Source organism: Fusarium musae, chromosome 6, assembly GCF_019915245.1.
Source record: "Fusarium musae strain F31 chromosome 6, whole genome shotgun sequence".
NCBI classification, from domain to species: domain Eukaryota; kingdom Fungi; phylum Ascomycota; class Sordariomycetes; order Hypocreales; family Nectriaceae; genus Fusarium; species Fusarium musae.
In genome coordinates this window covers 3,644,076-3,662,901 of record NC_058392.1, presented here as the reverse complement: position 1 = coordinate 3,662,901, position 18,826 = coordinate 3,644,076, and the positions used below count along the sequence as shown (strand labels likewise).

Below are 18,826 nucleotides of genomic sequence, written 5' to 3'. Positions count from 1 at the left end.
TCCTACGTTCTCTAGCATTCAGATCGTCGCGAAATAGCCTTTAATATCTTGAATCCATTCAAAATTATGCTTCAGTCTATAGTCAAGTTTATATACATCTTTCTTACCTAAAGCTTTACTTCTTAAGGCTTGAGAAAAGCGTTTAGTGATTGCAAGCGAGAGGCAAGGAATGTCGCATCACGCCTACATCTTTGACAAGACAAAGCATTTCAGTACTAATGTCCAATAAACGCAAGGCGACTACATTCTAAATAGCCTGACAGATTTTGGGCCTTCTAACATTAGCCTCGTTGAATGAGAGGCTGCAACACTTGGGCTATCAACTGGCTACTAAACGAGTACAGTCGCGAATGTTGTAGGACATTCAAGACATATACCTACCATACTTCGTAGCTACAGCTATGTTTGTGAGCTTTAGGCGTTAGAAGAGCTTTGGGAACCAGGCTCAAATGTAAAGTACATATATGAGTAAGATACCGTGACAGATGTTCATGAACATCCGATCCAAACGACAGGCGAGATAGCAAGGACAACCAGCAATACCGACACAATTCTATTAGCTGTGAGTAGGACGGTGATAAGTCTAACTATATATCTGGACATGACGACTGTCGACTGATCCTGTCCGGAACTGGTCTCGTCCCAGAGGAGCTAACGATCCTCAATTCGACTGATGACTGGTATCATGCACTGCTTCCCCGGTCCTGTCCCTTTGTAGCATTATATTAGCTGTAATTGTATCTGTGGAACAACGTTTAGTGATATCTTGGCCTGGAAGGTGTCATCGCCTACAGCAAGCTCTCGATGCCGATGGGAACAATGCCTGCACCAAAGAAAAATGGAACCTGACATTGCGATCAGCATCGAGTCCATATTTCAAATTGACATAATTATGTAAGGTATAATATACTAAGGGCAACTAATCTGTGTCTGGTTGTTAGACATATACTGCAGACTCAAAATGCTACTGGGCTGGTTCCCAGGACGTTATGTGATGAGTCTTTGCTGGACAGACATCAGGTGAACGTCATCGTCAGTCAATCAACACAGTCCTATTTGTCCTCCATGACGTTCTAGAACTAAGGTTACGTTAAATATGCATGATATGTTTTATATCCGCTTGGAAGATCAAGTGTTGCTAAGTCCGGGCCCTTAACCCCGAAGTCGTCTCCATACGATCTCCGATTTCTCCTTTCGGCAACTCCCTATACTCCATGCGCATATGTTTTACTTATTGCAAATGCTTCAAGTCAAAATATAAAATAGCCATTATCTCGAATGGTGATGGATGTTCATTGACCATACTCACAACTTCAACCTCCCTACACTCAGCCTACCTACCACGAACCTAATGGAAACTCAGAGGATTCTCATCACAGGTGCAACCGGTTACGTGTAACAGTCCCCTCTTATCCTTTGAAGCGTTTTACTTACAAGTTCAGTGGTGGCAGCGTGTTAACAACGATACTCTCAAATCCATCCCTCGCGGAACTCCCCATAACAGCCCTGGTCCGCACTGAATCTCAAGCCTCGACTCTATCCTCCCTAGCCGTAACACCTCTTCTCTTCTCAAACCTCGACGATACAGCGTTTCTCACTGAAGTCGCTTCGACACATGATATCGTCATCCACGCAGCAAACGGTTATCATGTCCCTTCCGCCCAAGCCTTCATCCGTGGTCTTGCACAGCGGAAGCGCCAAACAGGGCGTGACGTTCACTATATTCACAACTCGGGAACCTCCAACTTTGGTGACAGACCTGTGTCCAAAGCTTATATTGAGACGAAAGTATTTTCGGACAAAGATGATGTTTATTACTATGAAAAGATGAGGGAAAGCATTGAGCCGTATCATCAACGAACTGCTGATGTTACGGTCTTTGAACTTGGTGAAGAGTTGGGTGTCAAGACGTATATCATCTGCTCCCCTTTGATCTATGGTAAAGGAACAGGTTTGTTTAATAAGTCGTCGATTCAGATCCCGACAATGGTTCGGGCTGCTCTTGAGAGGGGAAGGGCAATGTATGCTGGTGACGGGCTGGGAGTTTGGGATCACACGCATGTTGAAGACATTGCAGCGCTTTACACACTCATATTAACAAAGATCGTTGAAGACGAAGATGTACCATTTGGGAAAGAAGGTTTCTTCTTTGCAAACCATGGCAAACAGTCCTGGCTTGACATAGCGAAGGAGATTGCAAGAGTTGGCCATCAACAGGGCAGACTCGCCGCTGAACCGGAGAGCGCCGAGTTGAAGGAGGTTAGCAAAGCATGGTTCGACGGTGATGAGCATCTCACTGAGCTTGGACTGTGTTCGAGGTAAGTTGGATACTTATCGTTTATGACTGTTGCTGATAGGTTGTAGATCAGAGACGAGAGGCGATCGGAGTCGCGAGTTGGGATGGGAGCCTGTGAGGGATGATTCGAAGTGGATTGAGACTGTGACTGAGGAATTTGACGTTGCTCTTGGAGCTATGGCTTGAATTCTGGACTTGGTGTAGACCACTTAACTTATTAGTGAAATTTTCACATTTTCTGATATTCCGGCTTGGTCTCAGGCTTCGCGTTGCGATAGTGAATAGTGAATGGTAAAAAAAAAAAAAAAAAAAACAATTGACATAGTAGAATTGGAGGATAGGAGGATAGGAAATTGCAAAAGCCAGAGCTGAAGGAAGTTTGGACAATATTTTCAGGAGTCTTTAGAGAGGAAAGTTAGTAACGGAATATAATGCATTGCATTTGACTTAAGGCCTTCATTTTCTGATTACTTGTGATTGTCTGAGAGGATGTCGCTGAAGATCTTGTCAAAAAGGTAGGGGTCTCCGCTAGTCAATGTACTGGAATAAAAAAAAACTATCGGTAGTCGCTGTTGATTTCCCCTCTAAACGTCAGCAATCGTAAGTTCCTATCCTCCTATCCCCCAACCGTCCTTTCGGCCAATTTCTGTTTTCCGACAAGCATAAGTTTTTTTACGATGCTTCCAATCCATTTACCCAGCGCCTGCAATTAGACTCCTGTTCTGCAGAGCTTCTGCTAAAGCTAGCCAAAGCGATACCAGAAAATGGTGATAGTCGAGGATCATTCAACCCGTTGTTGAGTGTGGCAGGAGTATCTATGACCCTTTCACTAGATGATGAGAAATCTAGCAATTGAGGATCAGAATAGATAAACAATAGATACCAGCACAGGTGCTGAGAGTTCACAGGGCTCAGCCAAATCGATGGTTGTTGGGTTTATGACGATCAGTCCTGGTTGGAACGGTTGGCATGGAGGACGGGGATTATCAGGGAAGTGTTGATGGAGAACTTGGATGTCACTAGCTATTTGGAAAGACGGCCAAGGTATCGATACTGTCCAAACAGGTTTCGATAATGGAAGCACTTGACAGGGCGCAAAAGGGATCTACCTGGGCTTTCCTGGACTATGGCCAGCTCACTCAGCTTGAGTGCACTGGCACTGAGTTTTTGGCCTGCTATAACTGGTTAGGCTAATCAACGTCGTTCACGCCGCCGTATAGGCACTTATCAGTTTCAGGCTTGTAAGCGAGTGTCTCCGGGGAGGGAATAGCTCCATCTCAACAAGTATCTTAGCATTGTAAGGCAGGCACTCCAGCTTTTAAGTGATAGACTGAGATTCCGAGGTAAGATGGGTAATCATGGCTCTAGCAGACATAAAAGACGGTACCTCTGCCATATGTTCATGGTTTACCAACCTGATGGTATGAAGCGATCCGGCAACGATGTTTGCGGGCTTAAGAGACAGCAAAGGTCTTGGAAAAAATCAAGAATCAAGACAAAAACATAGCCGTGCAGTAACTTATTGCGGCTTGTTCTTTAGTTCTTTAAATCTACAAGTAAATGCTATAAGACCAGCTTTGCCTTCACAATGAATTCGGGATGGTCAAAGATAGAGCGTATAGTAAGTTTACACTAAACCAACCTTCAGCCTGAAACTGAATTTCTGCCGTTGAGCGTCCAGCTCTCCTTGATATGAAATACGTGTTTAGACATGGGCCCGGTGCTACGAGTTCTGAATTCTCGCTGCATGGGACTATATAGTGCAGGGTACGCAGTCTGACTTGGACAACACACTGTTCACGCCGCAAAATAAGTATAAATAGAGTTACTATGAGTCTTTATAAGTAAAAGATACTAAATAAGTCATTTGAAAGCTCTTAATCGACCAGAATACTCGTAGTTGAGGCTTGAAAGCGACCCAGGGCTTCTACTGAAAGTTGCCTAACCTAAAGACCTCACTTATTCCGCATTCCCTCCATGGTTCATCACAGCTCCATCAACACGCGGCAGCTAGAGAATGGTTATTACCTGTTAAGACATCTTCAGAGTGTCATAAACTGTCGTCTACGTGTGCGTGACAGGATTTTGCCTTACCGATCGGCATTAGGGATTTATGGGAGCTTTGAGCATCAGCGGAAGGTAAACCTGGAAATGAAGAACAAATCACAGAGTAATGACGATCTTAGCCCCTCGGATCAATTACAAGGTTAGCATGCTTCACTAATTGAGGGTCGTTTAATATTGGTCAGCGACTTTAGAGCAATGTCTTTGCAGCATACGCAAATATGGAGCTGGAAGGAAACATGTAAGTTATGCTTGTATAACTAAATTGTGATTTCACTAACTAACTACATGAACATCTCTCCCAAGATATGCCCATGATGAAGCTATCTAGAACAACTTCTCGAGGGTACTGAATAGCTCAGAAACTCCGTCCTTGCCAACGTTGTCCTTCAACCATCCCTCTGCCTTCTCAACCAACATTTCCCAAGTATCCATCTCCTCCTGCAGCTTCTTCTTGAAGAACAAAACGGCACACGCTGTAGCCAGAACATCATCTTTTTCGGGATGATCCTTGACTGAAGCCGGAAATGTCAACTTGGAAGCCTCGACAGACGTCACGCCGAGGACATGCTCCAAATCGGAACTCCAGGACCAGCTACCTGCAAAGGTCTGAAGAGTAGTCAAAGCTTGCAATGGCTCCATGTCGCTAATGGTCTTTGTCTTCGAAGCTGTAGCAAAAGTGGAGGCAGGTAAGGAGAAGAGAGAAGAGGCGGTAGCTGGCGCAGGAGCGGAAGGTCCGTCGTCGAAAAGTCCGAATCCCATGTCTTCACCAGACTCTTCCGCTTCCATTTCTTCCTCAAGTGGCATAGCTGCAGCCTCAGCCATCTCTTCTTGATACTGAGAAAGAAGGTCTTCATCAACTGCAGCCGCGGGAGGCGCGAGTGCTGCGACTTGAACAGTTGGTGCTGCAGGCGCAGCGGGAGGAGGTGGCGGAGGTATAGAAGCACTACCAAACAGACCTTCGGCTGTGCCAAACGACCTTGGCGGCGCGTTTCCGAAAAGACTACCAGATGATGCACTAGAGCCTGGGGCGAAACTGCGGGCTTGGGCGCTTGAGTTGCCGAACAGTCCTCCACCAGTGTTGGATGACCCAGAACTTCCGAAGAGGCCACCACCTCGACCCGCTGAAGAAAGGTCCCGGCTACGAGTTCCAGATGAACTCAAGAATGCTCCACTAGAGCCCCCGAAGCTTGAGGAACTCCTGGTATCCGGCTGCTTTGATGAGCGAGCACGGCTGAGAAACGAGAGAAAAGGTTTGCCGCTGCTTGGTGCTGGTGCACCGAAGCGAGCAGTCATCATTTGTGGCATATTATGTTGTCGAGCCTCATCAGGTGCAGCCTCATGGACTTCTCCTCGCTCAACTTCATTTCCATTCTCCTCAACAGCGACGAACGAGCACCACTTGCCTCCAACCTGATACTTGACACCAAGACGTACAGCCTCACGCTCGACTATGTCAGACAAGTGGCCATCATACTTCTCCGTGAGGAGTTTGCCGTCGGAGTCCTTGGCATGCTTGAGCCATCCCCGGCCTTCTTCAAGCTCCTTGACTTCCTTCCGTGCTGCGAGTTGATGAATCACAGAGTCCTTCTCGGCGACTAATGTGATTGGGATCTCGAGCTCGAGAGGGCCATGGCTTGAGGTGCCTCGGAGGATGACAGATTTGGGTTGCTGTGAAGGAGTATCCTCGGAGAGAAGGACATACACGGTGGTACGGTTGAAGGGGAACAGAGGAGGAATAGTGCCAGGTGTCTGAAGATAGCGAGGGGAAGAAACATCAGGAAGATGCTCGAACTTGCTGTCAACGCCCGGGGCATCGGCCATCTCAGTATCATCATCATCGTTCGCAGAGGCGTCAAACAAAGAGATTGGCTTCTTTGGTGCCTCCACTTCCTTGGTATTTTCCTCATCCTGCACAGTATCAATCTTCAACGCGTCAACGACCTTCTCAATCAACTCAAAGTCATCTTCGGTTGAAGAATTTCCTTTGTCATACTTGATCTCCAGAGAATAATCGGAAATATGAGGAAACAAAGCTCCTCGAAGCATGCGAACCACCTTCTTGTCCATCTTCTCATCATCAGCAACTGTCTGAGCAAAGCCGTTACCCGCTCTGGCAATACCCTCAATCAGAGAGGTACTGGCACCTGCTCCAATACCAAGGGAAAAGACCCGCGCAGCACCTTTACTATCAGCCACTTCCTTGTTGATAAGATGGAAAAGACGATCCTGGTCCCAGATCTCGCCGTCTGTGAGCAGGAAGACCTCGAGGTTCATGTCCTTGTAGCGCCTCTGGAAAGTAGCCTCGAATGGCTGGTACATCTCAGTGCCGCCATAGTCGCTGGCAAAAGTCTCGACGTGCTGAACAGCCTTGTCGAGTGTTTCCTGGCTGTAGGACTGAGACCGGTCCCAGAGGAAGCTGAAGTGAGAACCGAAACTGCAAATGTTGAACTTTACGCCAACGGGAAGCGACTTGAGAAAGATCTGGAGAGCAGTTTTGAGGCCAGGGATCTGACCACCCATGCTGCCACTTCTGTCGCAGATGAAAACAATCTCTGGCTTTTCGGAAGGTAGCTTGAACTTGGGGACAAGCGTGGTCATGATGGCGCGCTGGTTCGGGATGGTGGGGTGAGTCTCCAGGATAGCCGATGGTTCTCCTAGCTTTGTAGCGACTACTTGGACAACAAAGTCTTGTTCCAGATGGGTAGTGCCCTGTTGGAGGGTAGCTGAAGCTCTCTGGAGGGAGGGGTCCTGAGACTTCGTGGTAGAAGTAGTGCCAATCTCCACTGAAAGAGGATGAGACGGAGACTGAATGGATTTGATGGCTGAGCCGTCAGGCATCTCTGCATCGATGGTGAAAGAGATGCCTTCTTTCTGTATGACATTAGATGAGGGTAAGGATTGAGAATCACCATATCGTGGAACAATCTGCGTTGGGATCGTAAAGCGAAGACCATCGACTTGAGCATCATGTTTGAGCTCTCCAAGGTATGTGATGTCGACCTGCACCTTCTCACCAGCGGGGACATTCCCAATAGTGGTAGTGAAAGTATCAGCTGCTTCAAGGGACTGCTTGAACAAACCAGCGGTTTGGCCTCTGGCCTTGGCTTCATTGTAGACTTGCTGAGCCTTCTGCCGCTCCTTGACTACGCCTTTGATGACGCGAGAGCCGACGGTGCAGGTGAAGGCGACGATGGAGACACCGTCGTAGAGAGGGAAGACATAGCGCAGTTCATCGATAGCTTCGCCGGTGGGGTTGACAAAGGTCTGAGTAAGGTTGGTGCGAGATGTTGTGGCGAGTATAGTGGTGTGAGCCTTGATCTGGACCTGAGGGAGGTACCTAGGCGTGTCTTGGATGAAGATGTAGCAGCCGCATGGGGTCGTGGTGACACGTCTGCCGATTCGTGAGCCGCCAAAGAGCGACATGCTGTCTCTTGTTCTCGACGATAATGATGAAGCGAAGCGGGGTAAAGGCGCTACTGACTGTTGCGGTCAAAGACTCAAGTCGACGGCGATATCAGGCGAGAAAGTGGAGTGTCGTAAATAAAGCAGGCGTTGGAGTTGGAGAACTGCAGGTCGTAGCGATAGCAGCTCGAGGCGCAGCACTTTAGCCTGATCCTGAGATGATATGTGATGATGACGATGGGGAGAAGTGTTTTGAGGAGAATAGTGAGAAGCGCTCGACGTTACAGTGCATCTTATATGCAATAGAGACACTGAAGTGAGTCAGCCCGGGTGTTTGTGCCTCAATTGACGTCGATGGCTGCCTTGCCTGCCTTGCCTGCCTGTGATTCTGCCTAGCCAATTGATTGGCTGAAATCAATCGAGACTACCATCTGATTGGACCAACGAGCCACAATTCTGTTGCCTGCTATGCCGAGCTTCCTCTTTCCCATACGATTGATTGTCAATATTCTGTGCCTAGAAAATATTTCTTAAACCATTATTATTAGTTCAGGTATACATTGTTTGCCAGATGGTATCTGACTTGCTTCTCAATTGGCACCTCACGGACAAAATCCTTGCGGGAGGGAACCTGCGCCAAGGCACAGCCACTACTGCTAGCTTGGTTTGTTCCGGGTTTGGTGACAAAGCCGAGATTCTGCCTTGGCCTGGAGTGGCATTTTGTGCTGAAGAAATGAATGGCCTGTTGGGAGTTGGTCGTGCACAATAACTTCGCCAGTGACCTCAAGGTCCCTAGAATTGGAGCATTGTGGCTATCCCAGGCATATCCCCGGCAGGATGTCAAAGGCGCTTAGATATTCCCTTCAGATACCCGGGCGCTTACAACCAGTAAGTTGTCATCGATCGGCACTCAATGGCTTTTTGTGGTAACCATCCTTCAGTCTTTCTAAACTTAGGTCATTCTAGGACTAAGCGCTTGAAATTTCACTTGTGTACTCGAGTTTCTAAATCCAGACCAACAAAATATTCGATCCTATCACGTATCACGAAAAATGGCCAACTGGCAGTGACCCATGGGACGAGCAAGCGGCCCTTGACCTCGAGTTTGTCTCGATAAACTGACGGCGGCTATCATGTTTCACCTGGGCGGCAAACGATTTCTAAATCTGTTTGCCGCTTTTGCCAAGGTCCGTAGGCCAATGTTTTATCTATAAGAACGGGTATTCTGTGAAGCATTTGTTCCATCGCCCATCTTAGATAACATTACTTCCAGCACTCTCCTAAATCCTTAAGCATTCTAATCCGTTACATCACTATATACTTCATATTTTTTGCGTTCCCCATCACCGAGCAAAACAACATCCATCATGAGCGTCGTGCCATCCATTGGACCTCTTCGAAGGCTCTACCAAGATGCTTCGCTGGATATCGAGCATCGATCCTCAAGATTCTGGCAGGTTTGGCTGCAAAGAACCTTTCATGAAGACGCGTACTGGGTCTTGTGTGAAATGCCTCCCGACCAGTCCCTCCGAAGAGTAGACGCGGTAGTCGAGAGGTATGACGCCAGCCATGATACTGTATCCGCTATGCTTTGGATAGAGTTTAAAAGACCATCCGGCAGTGTGAGGGAGGTGGAGAGCCAAGCTCTTGATGCAGCTGGAAGATGCATCAGAACCAATGATCTAGAATCTGTTTATGTCATGACAACCGTTGGTGTTTCGTTCCGTGTCTGGAGTGTCTATGGCTCGGATCTGTCATCGCTTGTACCATTTCACGGTGGCCCTGCCGATGCAACCCGGTCTCAATACGTCGATGCAGACTGCTACGAGGCTGAGGTACTCTCGAGATTTGTCGAAACCGTCAAAAATTACCCTCCCCTTCGTCGAGCACCAGTCATTCCAAGTCAGTCACTGCCTTCGACTAGTCATGAGCAGGGTGAATACAGCCAGGTGGACTATTCGGGTTATCCAATTATTCAGCAAGGTTATGGATCCGTTGCAAACCAAGCCGGATATGCAAGTGGATCGCATAGCGAGGCCGGCCCATCAGGAACTTCGTACTACGGTCAGTATTCAGGTCCATCCACTGCCGGTGGATACGGGCAGGCATCTTCTGCTGGTGATCAGTTCATCAAAGTTCATGTTAGCCGGGTTGGTCACTTCGGCAGGTCGACGGAATATATCTTCAGCGATGTCAATGGCAACCAGAAGAGAAGCACTAAAGACGACTGGAGCGAGGTGAAATACAAGGGCAAGGCAGCATGGGTCAATTCTCGACGAGGCGTGACTTATTACACTCGCGACAGAATCGGTTAGGATTGACGAAGGATATTTGATCTCTTTCTTAGCATAGTTTGAATTTAGGTTCTTGTTTCCAAATTGGTGGACTGTCCTGCAGTTGATGTGTAACGCACGATAGAATGACGGAGCGAGGACCACCATTCCAGTTTACCATGTCGAGAAACCTGCATCCAAGACGAGATACCACTTTCATAGAGTGCTGACATAGTGATTTCTGCGACGTAGAGATAAGATCGCATGGTCCTCAGGCTGCCAATATAAAGGGCTGCAGCATGATCCAGTCGCAGCTTCTCAAGGGCTCTATCATATCGAAACTGACCCAAACACTCCCGGTGACCGTTATCGTATTCTACCAAAACCCCGATGATTGGCCGATGAGCAAGCGTCGTATCCCTACAGAGCGTCATAGCCACAAGCCCTGCCATACTGCAGGATGAAACGAACCATGGCTCAGTGCTCGTTGTCCAAAAGTACGGCGCGTTTGGCACCAAGGAGGCTGGGAAGGGGTGTATAGAAGGCGGCTCAATCACGTCGCATGCAAAGTATCTGAGTGACTTTGATTGCACCGATGATGAGTCGTTGAACCAAATCTTTGTTCCACTTTCTGATGGTGTAAGGATGCTTTCAAGGGCTAAGCAAGACTCTGGAGGACCACTCGTTCCGAAAAGGGTATTTCGCCCTTTATTGGTCGTGAACTTGGAGAGCGTCAGTTCCGCATGTCATCACTTGTTAGAAGGCAGCAGCTATCATCTTACCACGAAACAAGCCGAGGGCCGGTTCCCTGCGCCCAGTCCATGCCTTCGGCATATTTCAGTTACATATTCCCCATCATCTAGAGGCATATGGATAAAGAAGTCGCGGGGGAAAGCAGCATCCATGTCTGCATAGAAGCTAGTATCACCGTGCCCGTGAGCATGGATCATTGCAACAGATGTTCCACCTGTCACTGCCGTGTATCCTGTTGTACAACTTGCATTGCAGTCGAAGGAAATCATCTTGAGTCCCTCGGGGAAGACATCAATTGGCCCAAGCGTCATGATATCAATGATGTTGTCTGGGTGCGAAGGATCTGCCCAACTGACATTGTTACCGCTAGCATTCGGCACAGCCTCGTCCGAGATGACGATGTCTCTCAACTTGGTACCCTAACACGAGTTAAGATGAATCTGTCGATCAGTAGGCCGTACTTACGTCAGACTTTATTGAAATCTCTTTGGTATCATTGGAGGTATTCAGAACTCTCCACCATGACTTCGTGATTGGTGTAGGCCCTACCAGCGGTGAATCCGCACCACAGAATATGACAGACCGAATTCCACGATGATCTTCAGCGATCCATATTTTGTCAATTGGTTTACCCTCTTTGCTTAGTAGCGTTGGGGGATCTTGGTCGCCAAAATTTGACGCCATATTGCAGAGGCTTTTGACATAACGCCTGCCATCAACGGCGGCGTAATTGGCGTATATATCTCGCGTAATGTCAACGACGGTATCAGAGACCGCAGTGCCCAGCGACTGCTCTTCAGCCGTGATGGCGGCACATTCACGTACAAGATGCCCAGCAATAGTCATTAGAATCTCCGGAGGAAGTCTGATCTGAAGTTGGTCTCTGAGCTTCGGGGCCAGCAGGTTTTTGATACGATGAGAGCGTCGGCTGTTCTCGCTCGCGGGTGGTTCGAAAGCCCATTCCCCAGCAGCGACCAGGGCGTCCGAAATGTCATAGAGTCTAAAGCAGAAGCATTCATGATGAAAGAATGGTACACGGCGGCCTTGCATCATGCAACGGCGTCTTGCGCAAGTATGCAGATTGATCCATTCGTAACTATCGTGTACAGTTTCAGTCATACGGAGCTTGAAATCCATAGAAAACCGTTGACTTCCGATATCTGCTTCTGTGTAAGCTAGAGGTGAAATGATATGGATTGATAAACACACGCGAGATCACCAAGTCGCCTTCCTGTAACTCGAATCTACATAGACGGCATCTTGTATCTGCCATACAATAGTATGGTGCATCGTGCGGTAAGTCCATGACTATCGATTCGCAAGGCTGAGATGATATAGAGCTTGAGCTAAGCGCCGAACGATTCTTGCCCGCATCACCGAACGGTTGTGGGTCCATTTGAGACGGGGCCGCTGAAAGGTTGATCCGTGACTTGAGTAGCCCCAGGCTCTCAATCACCACCGAGTAGTCACGTGGAGATAATAAAACTTACGACCTCCGTTGACTAACAAAAAGCTTCATGTAAACTTAGTACGCGGAATAATTTTTAAATTTCCGCACTATTTATCTTATTGTGGAAAGAAACTTTTACCTCTTTTTGGCAGGACATCCACCTTGGCGAGATAGTTCGTTTCGGGTCCTGAGCACGGCCTCATAGTCAATATACTTTTTTGTCCCCTCCAATCCAAAACTCAACAGGACTGGACCTGATATAATATTTGACTCATTGGCTAACATATAAGCCTTCGGTGGCTTAAGTCTTCGAACCTTCTATCTTACATCGTGCAAAAGAGGAGAACTCTATTCACCCACATATAAAAGACATCCATTAGCCATGGGACGTGGAGTAAATTCTTTCCGTTCAATCCGTTTCTATTTTCATTTCTTATTCAACAAATTTGCCGCAGGGATTTCAAAGACGAGCCCCAATCCATCATGGATATAGTACTCATAATACGAAGCTGGCTGCAAGCATTGTTTGGTCTCTGTCTTGAGGGGGCGAGGCCGTCAGGTGAGTCCAAGATATTCCGCACTCTTAAATCGCTAACCAATATCGCCCGTAGATACTGATCTGACCGGCCTTACCACTACTCTGGCCCGAAGCCCCAGACCCGAGCCAATTGAGCTGAACGGACTACCGGACGAGGTCATGATTCTTATTGTTCATCATATCTACCAAGGAACTGACCGAGCCTCCATATTCGCCTTCTTTGTCCTTCGTCAAGTCTCCAGACGTTTCAGACGACTCACGCAAGATCGTGAATTTCTTTCACACGTTTTCTCAAATAAGGACTGCTGCAGAAGATGTTTGGGACCCACTGCTCTGTGGCGAGTATGTGATGACAATCCCCCGCTCAATACATTCTGGTGGCCGAGCATTTACATCTACTCCGACGAAAGGCATTGTTTTGGCCACAAAATCAGCAGAGAAGACTCAAAAGGGCTCGGCGACCTTATTAGAAACGAGAATCTGTGTACTGCATGCAAAGAAGGTCTCTACGCTCGCAAGAGACAGGGCATGTCACTAAGCTGTAAATTTGCAGCCCGAAATGGAAGAGACTGGGAATTCTGTGAGGCCTGTAAAGTCAAGCATCCATCTTCATGTTTTTCAGCTGGTCAGAAAGTATGTATTGCAAGGACAGGTTATATCCGTCTCTGTGAGCACAAGGTAATCTACTGGAATGACTTTGAGAGCCTCCTTAGAGATCCCGTTCCGCATGGGGGAGCAACACACAGACACGTACTTACGGTCTGCCGTCATCCAAGTCACCGCACGCCTTGTTCCGTTGGACATTACGCCGCCCCTATAGCGACACTAGTCCGAAGTAAAGATTGGTACTACCTGAGTCTTAACTAAGACACGTTTACAAATCCCAATCTGGCTCCAAAGCAGAGTCCCCATGGTTATAACAAAAAGACAGGGACGCTATACCTTCCGTTATCCACCATCAAACAAGCCATTCAGCCTGTTCGACAAAAGTGCGCACAATACTTTGCGCCAGATCGTCTATCCGGGTTGCTTCCTGAGATGGACTGCATCTACATGGATCAAAGTTCCTCTAGTTCTGGTCTAGTCAGGTTGTTAGACCCCTATCCGCCCTCGAATGAAGCAAAATACCATTGCACTCCTGGGTCGGTTTCTTCGTCAATTAAAAGTCGACCTTGCCCGCAGCGCAACCACAAAAGAAACAATTCGTGTATCAGTCTTCACTACAGTCGATTTGTAATGCTCAACATGCATCCATCCCGGAAACTGCCTCGTCTAAATCTTCCAAGCCATGAGTGGTTTCATGAAATCAGACGGGTGTCATACTTATACAAAGGGTCACCTTGTGTTGCTGAAACATGCCTTGACGCAAGCTGTCGAAACTATTATTCAATGACAAAAACCTCATCACATCCTGCAATTACCCTATCTAGACCACCAGAATGGTCGATTTCGGATTGGTTTTGAAACCCGAGGGCTCCCAGTTCTGGCGGTATCGCTACGAGACTCATAGTAATCTACTAGATGGCCCCAGTGTAGCTGAGACCCTGCTCGTCCACTTATCAAAACCTAACCTGGGTTTCACAAGAAGTATGAGTACCAGAGAACCTTGTTTATTGGAGTATTATCGTAAGTTGATGCATAATAATTGGTGCGTGCATCGTGGTCTTTCCTCGTATGCTAGCTCATGTGTTAATATTGCACCTCGTAAGGTAAACATGTCACTCTGAAATGGCCAGGCTGAATGCTTTAAGCTTCAACTATTGGTCAGAGAACGCAAGACTGTACTGCGTCCTACGTGTGTCGGACTCCGTCAAAACCGGGCCTCCAAAACGTCAGTTCACTTCCCTTTGTGCCCATTATCGCTTCGTGGCCTAGCGGCCATGTCTATGTTAAGTTCCAGTTGCATGATAGGATGATTTATAGGTCATATTTCGGTATATCTTACTACGACCTTCAAAATGATGATCAGCTGGGTTTTTGCTTATGAGGCTACTGGCTCACTGATACCAGAGAGCTGGACATCGAATGGGGCCTGTTAGGTACGCCTGTTTGAGAGTTTCGAGAATCACAATCGTTGCTGGTCTAGCTCCAGACTTCGCAATTCGAGGCTCTGGCATCCATGAATGAGGCAGTCTTGTAACCAGAAGCTGTAGCGGCACGGACCTGGCTGGTATTTACCGGCTGTAAAGATGAGCAGCTATTGGCCTAGGGGTGCTGGAAGAAGTCAATTTTATAAAGAATCTCTAATAATCTGATCGCCAAAACTAGATTCAATATATTACGATATCAATATAAGGTCGTGTAATGGTCACCGCGCAAATCAAGCACACTGGTCCACGATCGGATTCGGCCAACAAGCCACGATTCTACAGCCTGCTGAGCTGTGATTCATTGGATGTGCAAAGGTCCATCTCCATGACCTATGTGATCTCTTGAGTGTATCAAATGATCGCCAATTATGGCTAATTATCTGTCGAGCAAGGTGAGATTACCTTAGGACATTCTCCTGCAGTTCAATTGCACTTCCTAGGTTAGTCCTACGACGTCAAAATTAATGAATATAGGCTATCGCTCGACTCGCGATGGCTTCACCAGTCAAATGTGCTCATGCTTCTAGTCACCCCTCCCATCTCATGAGTAGCAAGGCCAATGAGCTTCGGCCACTCTTACACCGAGATGTGTCAAGTATTTGTTGACATTGAACAGTGGCGGACAACTAGGTTGCTACTATCGGGGATGCGTAACATGGAGCAAGTCAAGGGGACTGAGGTACCTACCAGAACATTGAAACAATACACTAACAGAACATGCATTACAATTCAACGCCTTGAGGCCAGTGAGAGAGTATGACTATGGAAGTATGTTAACGAAAGGCTATTTCATCCCTTTAAATATATTACTAGAAGGCCCTATTACTTATATTACAGCTAGCAGTTCATATATAGGTCTTCCAAGACATATTTCATCCTCTTGGTGACGGAATTGCAGTTGGAGGAGGGAGCTCAAACCTCCTTCGCGTTAACTCAGTAAGTCTGCCAGTTGTTTAACCAATGCTCTTTCTCTCACATATGGTACGGGCCGAAACTACTTGCGTTGTTCTTGGGCTCTGGATAATCCAGTCTTTCATCCACGACAAACGCTCGAAAGGCTAACTCATCAAATGTTTATCAGTCATCATCAAGACCACTTGGGCATCAAGGTGCGCGGTGTCAATTCACTGCTTAATGTTTAGTCGGTTTATGTAGGGTCGTCGACCAATATGAGCTTATTTTACCTGATTTGTCCGCTGTTTTCACCTTGGCCTTTGATGAACCATCACAAGAACGATATCTGAGATTAAGACATCTTAGGACAGTTCCATCGCTTTCCTGGTCTGGTGAATTCATATGAATCACAGCTGGTTATCAAATCTAAATTTAACTTACATGTAAGGTTTTGTCGATATTACTCTACTGCGAAGCCTGTCTTCATGACCATGATTGTTGGGATCGTATCCCTATGTCCAATTTGTTTATGAGATCCATGTCTAGGTACGACGCATTATCACATGATCCGTACGGCCCCACCAAGTCTTATCATGCACCGTTATCCCGAAGATAAGGAATGTGATGAAGCATATAGCTGCAGTGAAATGGAGAAAAGGGTGGCGATGGCAGAGACCCTGAAACTCTTGCCCCCTGAGCCCGTGTAATGACTCACCCGTAGAGGATTCGTTTCTAAATTACCTGTACCCATCCTCGGAATTGCTCACCAACGCTCCGAGGTCAGCGCATACGGGGCAAGCGGAAAGTGATGTTGCGAAGGTAACGCAAAGCCTGTATCAGCCTGCGAGTTGATCCGTGGTGTGTTGGCTGGGACACTTTCTACAATGTTGCAGGCATTGGTAGCCGGCTCTTGCGACAATTATCGATCGTCATTCCCAACGTGGTATTTCAGGCGGTCCTCGTCTTCAATAGCTTCGGGAATCAGAGCCCATTGAGCTTTTCGTGTGAATGGAGTCGACGCTAACCTTCCGCCGACATTGGGGAAACGCCGAATTACAAGACACGCCCCCCACGGCCAGAGCCGTTGGTTTCCGTTATGCGGTCCGTCATTTCATCACACCCAAGAAATCACTCGGCACCAAGGTCTGCGGGTTCAACTTCGGAGTGAGGTTCTCTTGTCATTTACACCAAGCGGTGACAGAAACACAGACCCCTCCAGGGCTAATCTGCGATCACACCCGACATCACACTCTCGGAACGGGGACATTAAGCTGAGCAATAGACCCCTTTTCCTGTAGAACTGACTCCTTGGAGCTCCACATCCTCACAGTGGAGGCCCTCCGTTGCTCCCCACTACCGCAGGAACCCGGGTTGGTCTCGGGTTCATGCGAAACCAAAGGAAGAGCTCACCGATTACAGAGGATACTAGGTAGCTTTGGGCTTTTGGCGCAAGCGTTGACTGTACGCACGACCCAAATGAGCGGGTTCCTTGTACAGCATAATTTCGTCTTCACCCGCATACGAAATACAGTCGGATCTCTGCAGCAGAAGGAGTTTAGAGCCGAATTGCCCAAGATATCGGAATACCTGTTCTGTCAGAGATTGACTTCGCACACTGGGCTGTAGTGGACCCTCGAGGCAAATGTCCCTAAATCCTTTCTTCCGACTAAGGTGGAGCTGTGCAGGAGATTGCAAATGCCGATGCGGACGCTTCAGCTGTGCAGACTTGGTGTCTTCACGCCAATTGCTTCTAGGCCCGTAGACTCATATACCTTGCTCGCATGCAAAAGTTTGTATAAATCAACAGCTCAGGTTCGGGAATCTATTCCATCCAACTCCGACTGCAATCAGTCCTTTTAACACCCTTCTTTTGGAATCTCAACATGGCTCGCAGTAAAGAGTCTCCATTCTACGCCGTCCGGATCTACAATTGGACTACCATCGTTACATCTTGGAAGGAAGCCAGTGCACTCTGTCATGGGGTGAAGGGCTCAAACAGTGAGAAATTGATAGCACATTCCGCGTACTAGAAGGTCTGACATATCTACCCAGATAAGGGTTGCAATTCCAGAGAAGAGGCTGAATGGCTCCTCAGCAAGGAGTGTACAGATCCCTGGGCTCGGTGTTGGGCTTATGCACCCCCTCCTAGAGACTCTTCGTCGACAGAGTACCCACCTACGGGGTCTCCACCTACAGAGTCTTCCACGGCCGGGTCTTCATCAGTGGAGTCCGCCGCTCTCAAAACTTCGTCTGCCGTGCCCTCATCATCCGCCATCTCTGCCCAATCCAGCCCCGACCATCCCCGTCCAACCAAGCGATCACGCACATGCATAGAAGACAGCGAAAAGATCAGCCCTGCTCCGGTGGATGACGGCGCAGTCTTCACCGACAGCAATATGGCCATGATGCATCTCCTTGAAACCCTTCGCAGATACGCCGCCGTACGCATCACTCCCATCGGACCTCGGAGTGAGCAATGAGAACTCCTCCGTCTTAATCTGAATCTAGAGTTGAATGAGGCCTCTTAGGGTGGTCAAGCTTGGACATGGCAGAAGAGAATAACGAGGATTCGTGTTAAACATCACTGCAATACTTAGACCTATTGAACTTGACCTTGGAATTGAACTTGTTTGCATATCCTCTATTTGTGCTGGTTTGCGCAGTCTACCTGTCAACCCTACCAGCTGTTCAGTGCTACATATTGCCTCGCCTTGCCTTTGAGAGGTAGGATGGATCATGGAATACGCCACGCGCCATAGCACCCTTAATCTATGCCGAAGAAATGATGACTAGTAAAGTATCGCATCAATTTGGCATGGCGAAATCGCTTGTGTAGTCTTGATCATGCCTCGGAATGGAATAAGCTAGAATAGGTGATGATGGGCCAATTAGCCGGCATGGATGTGTTGGTGCAAACGGCATCTGGAGGCTGAGGTAAAGTCGTCTGGCCGGCCAATATACAGATAGGTAGGGAGATAAGTGAGGGTAAAGAAGTCAGTAATCAGGTAAAATGAGATTTATTTAAATGAAAACATTGCAGTGAGCAATCAGGCGTGAGAAGTA

General features: G+C 47.7%; 5 protein-coding genes across 5 annotated transcripts; 3 read left to right on the top strand and 2 right to left on the bottom strand.

Moving 5' to 3' along the window:
* Positions 1 to 1,351: 1,351 nt before the first annotated feature.
* On the top strand, positions 1,352 to 2,482 carry J7337_008964 (uncharacterized protein; the record flags this gene model as incomplete). Its single annotated transcript, XM_044826568.1, has 3 exons — positions 1,352 to 1,393; positions 1,423 to 2,318; positions 2,365 to 2,482. 3 exons carry the CDS (start codon positions 1,352 to 1,354, stop codon positions 2,480 to 2,482), a joined length of 1,056 nt encoding a protein of 351 aa, XP_044679485.1.
* Positions 2,483 to 4,687: 2,205 nt separating this feature from the next.
* On the bottom strand, positions 4,688 to 7,786 carry J7337_008963 (uncharacterized protein; the record flags this gene model as incomplete). The annotated part of the gene is made up of 1 exon (XM_044826567.1): positions 4,688 to 7,786. One exon carries the CDS (start codon positions 7,784 to 7,786, stop codon positions 4,688 to 4,690), a length of 3,099 nt encoding a protein of 1,032 aa, XP_044679484.1.
* Positions 7,787 to 9,132: 1,346 nt separating this feature from the next.
* Positions 9,133 to 10,080, top strand: J7337_008962 (uncharacterized protein; the record flags this gene model as incomplete). Its single annotated transcript, XM_044826566.1, has 1 exon — positions 9,133 to 10,080. The coding sequence occupies one exon, from the start codon at positions 9,133 to 9,135 to the stop codon at positions 10,078 to 10,080; it is 948 nt and encodes a 315-aa protein (XP_044679483.1).
* Positions 10,081 to 10,811: 731 nt separating this feature from the next.
* J7337_008961 (uncharacterized protein) lies at positions 10,812 to 11,475 on the bottom strand (the record flags this gene model as incomplete). The annotated part of the gene is made up of 2 exons (XM_044826565.1): positions 10,812 to 11,210; positions 11,257 to 11,475. The coding sequence occupies 2 exons, from the start codon at positions 11,473 to 11,475 to the stop codon at positions 10,812 to 10,814; spliced, it is 618 nt and encodes a 205-aa protein (XP_044679482.1).
* Positions 11,476 to 17,646: 6,171 nt separating this feature from the next.
* Positions 17,647 to 18,243, top strand: J7337_008960 (uncharacterized protein; the record flags this gene model as incomplete). The annotated part of the gene is made up of 2 exons (XM_044826564.1): positions 17,647 to 17,761; positions 17,816 to 18,243. 2 exons carry the CDS (start codon positions 17,647 to 17,649, stop codon positions 18,241 to 18,243), a joined length of 543 nt encoding a protein of 180 aa, XP_044679481.1.
* Between the last annotated feature and the right edge of the window lie 583 nt (positions 18,244 to 18,826).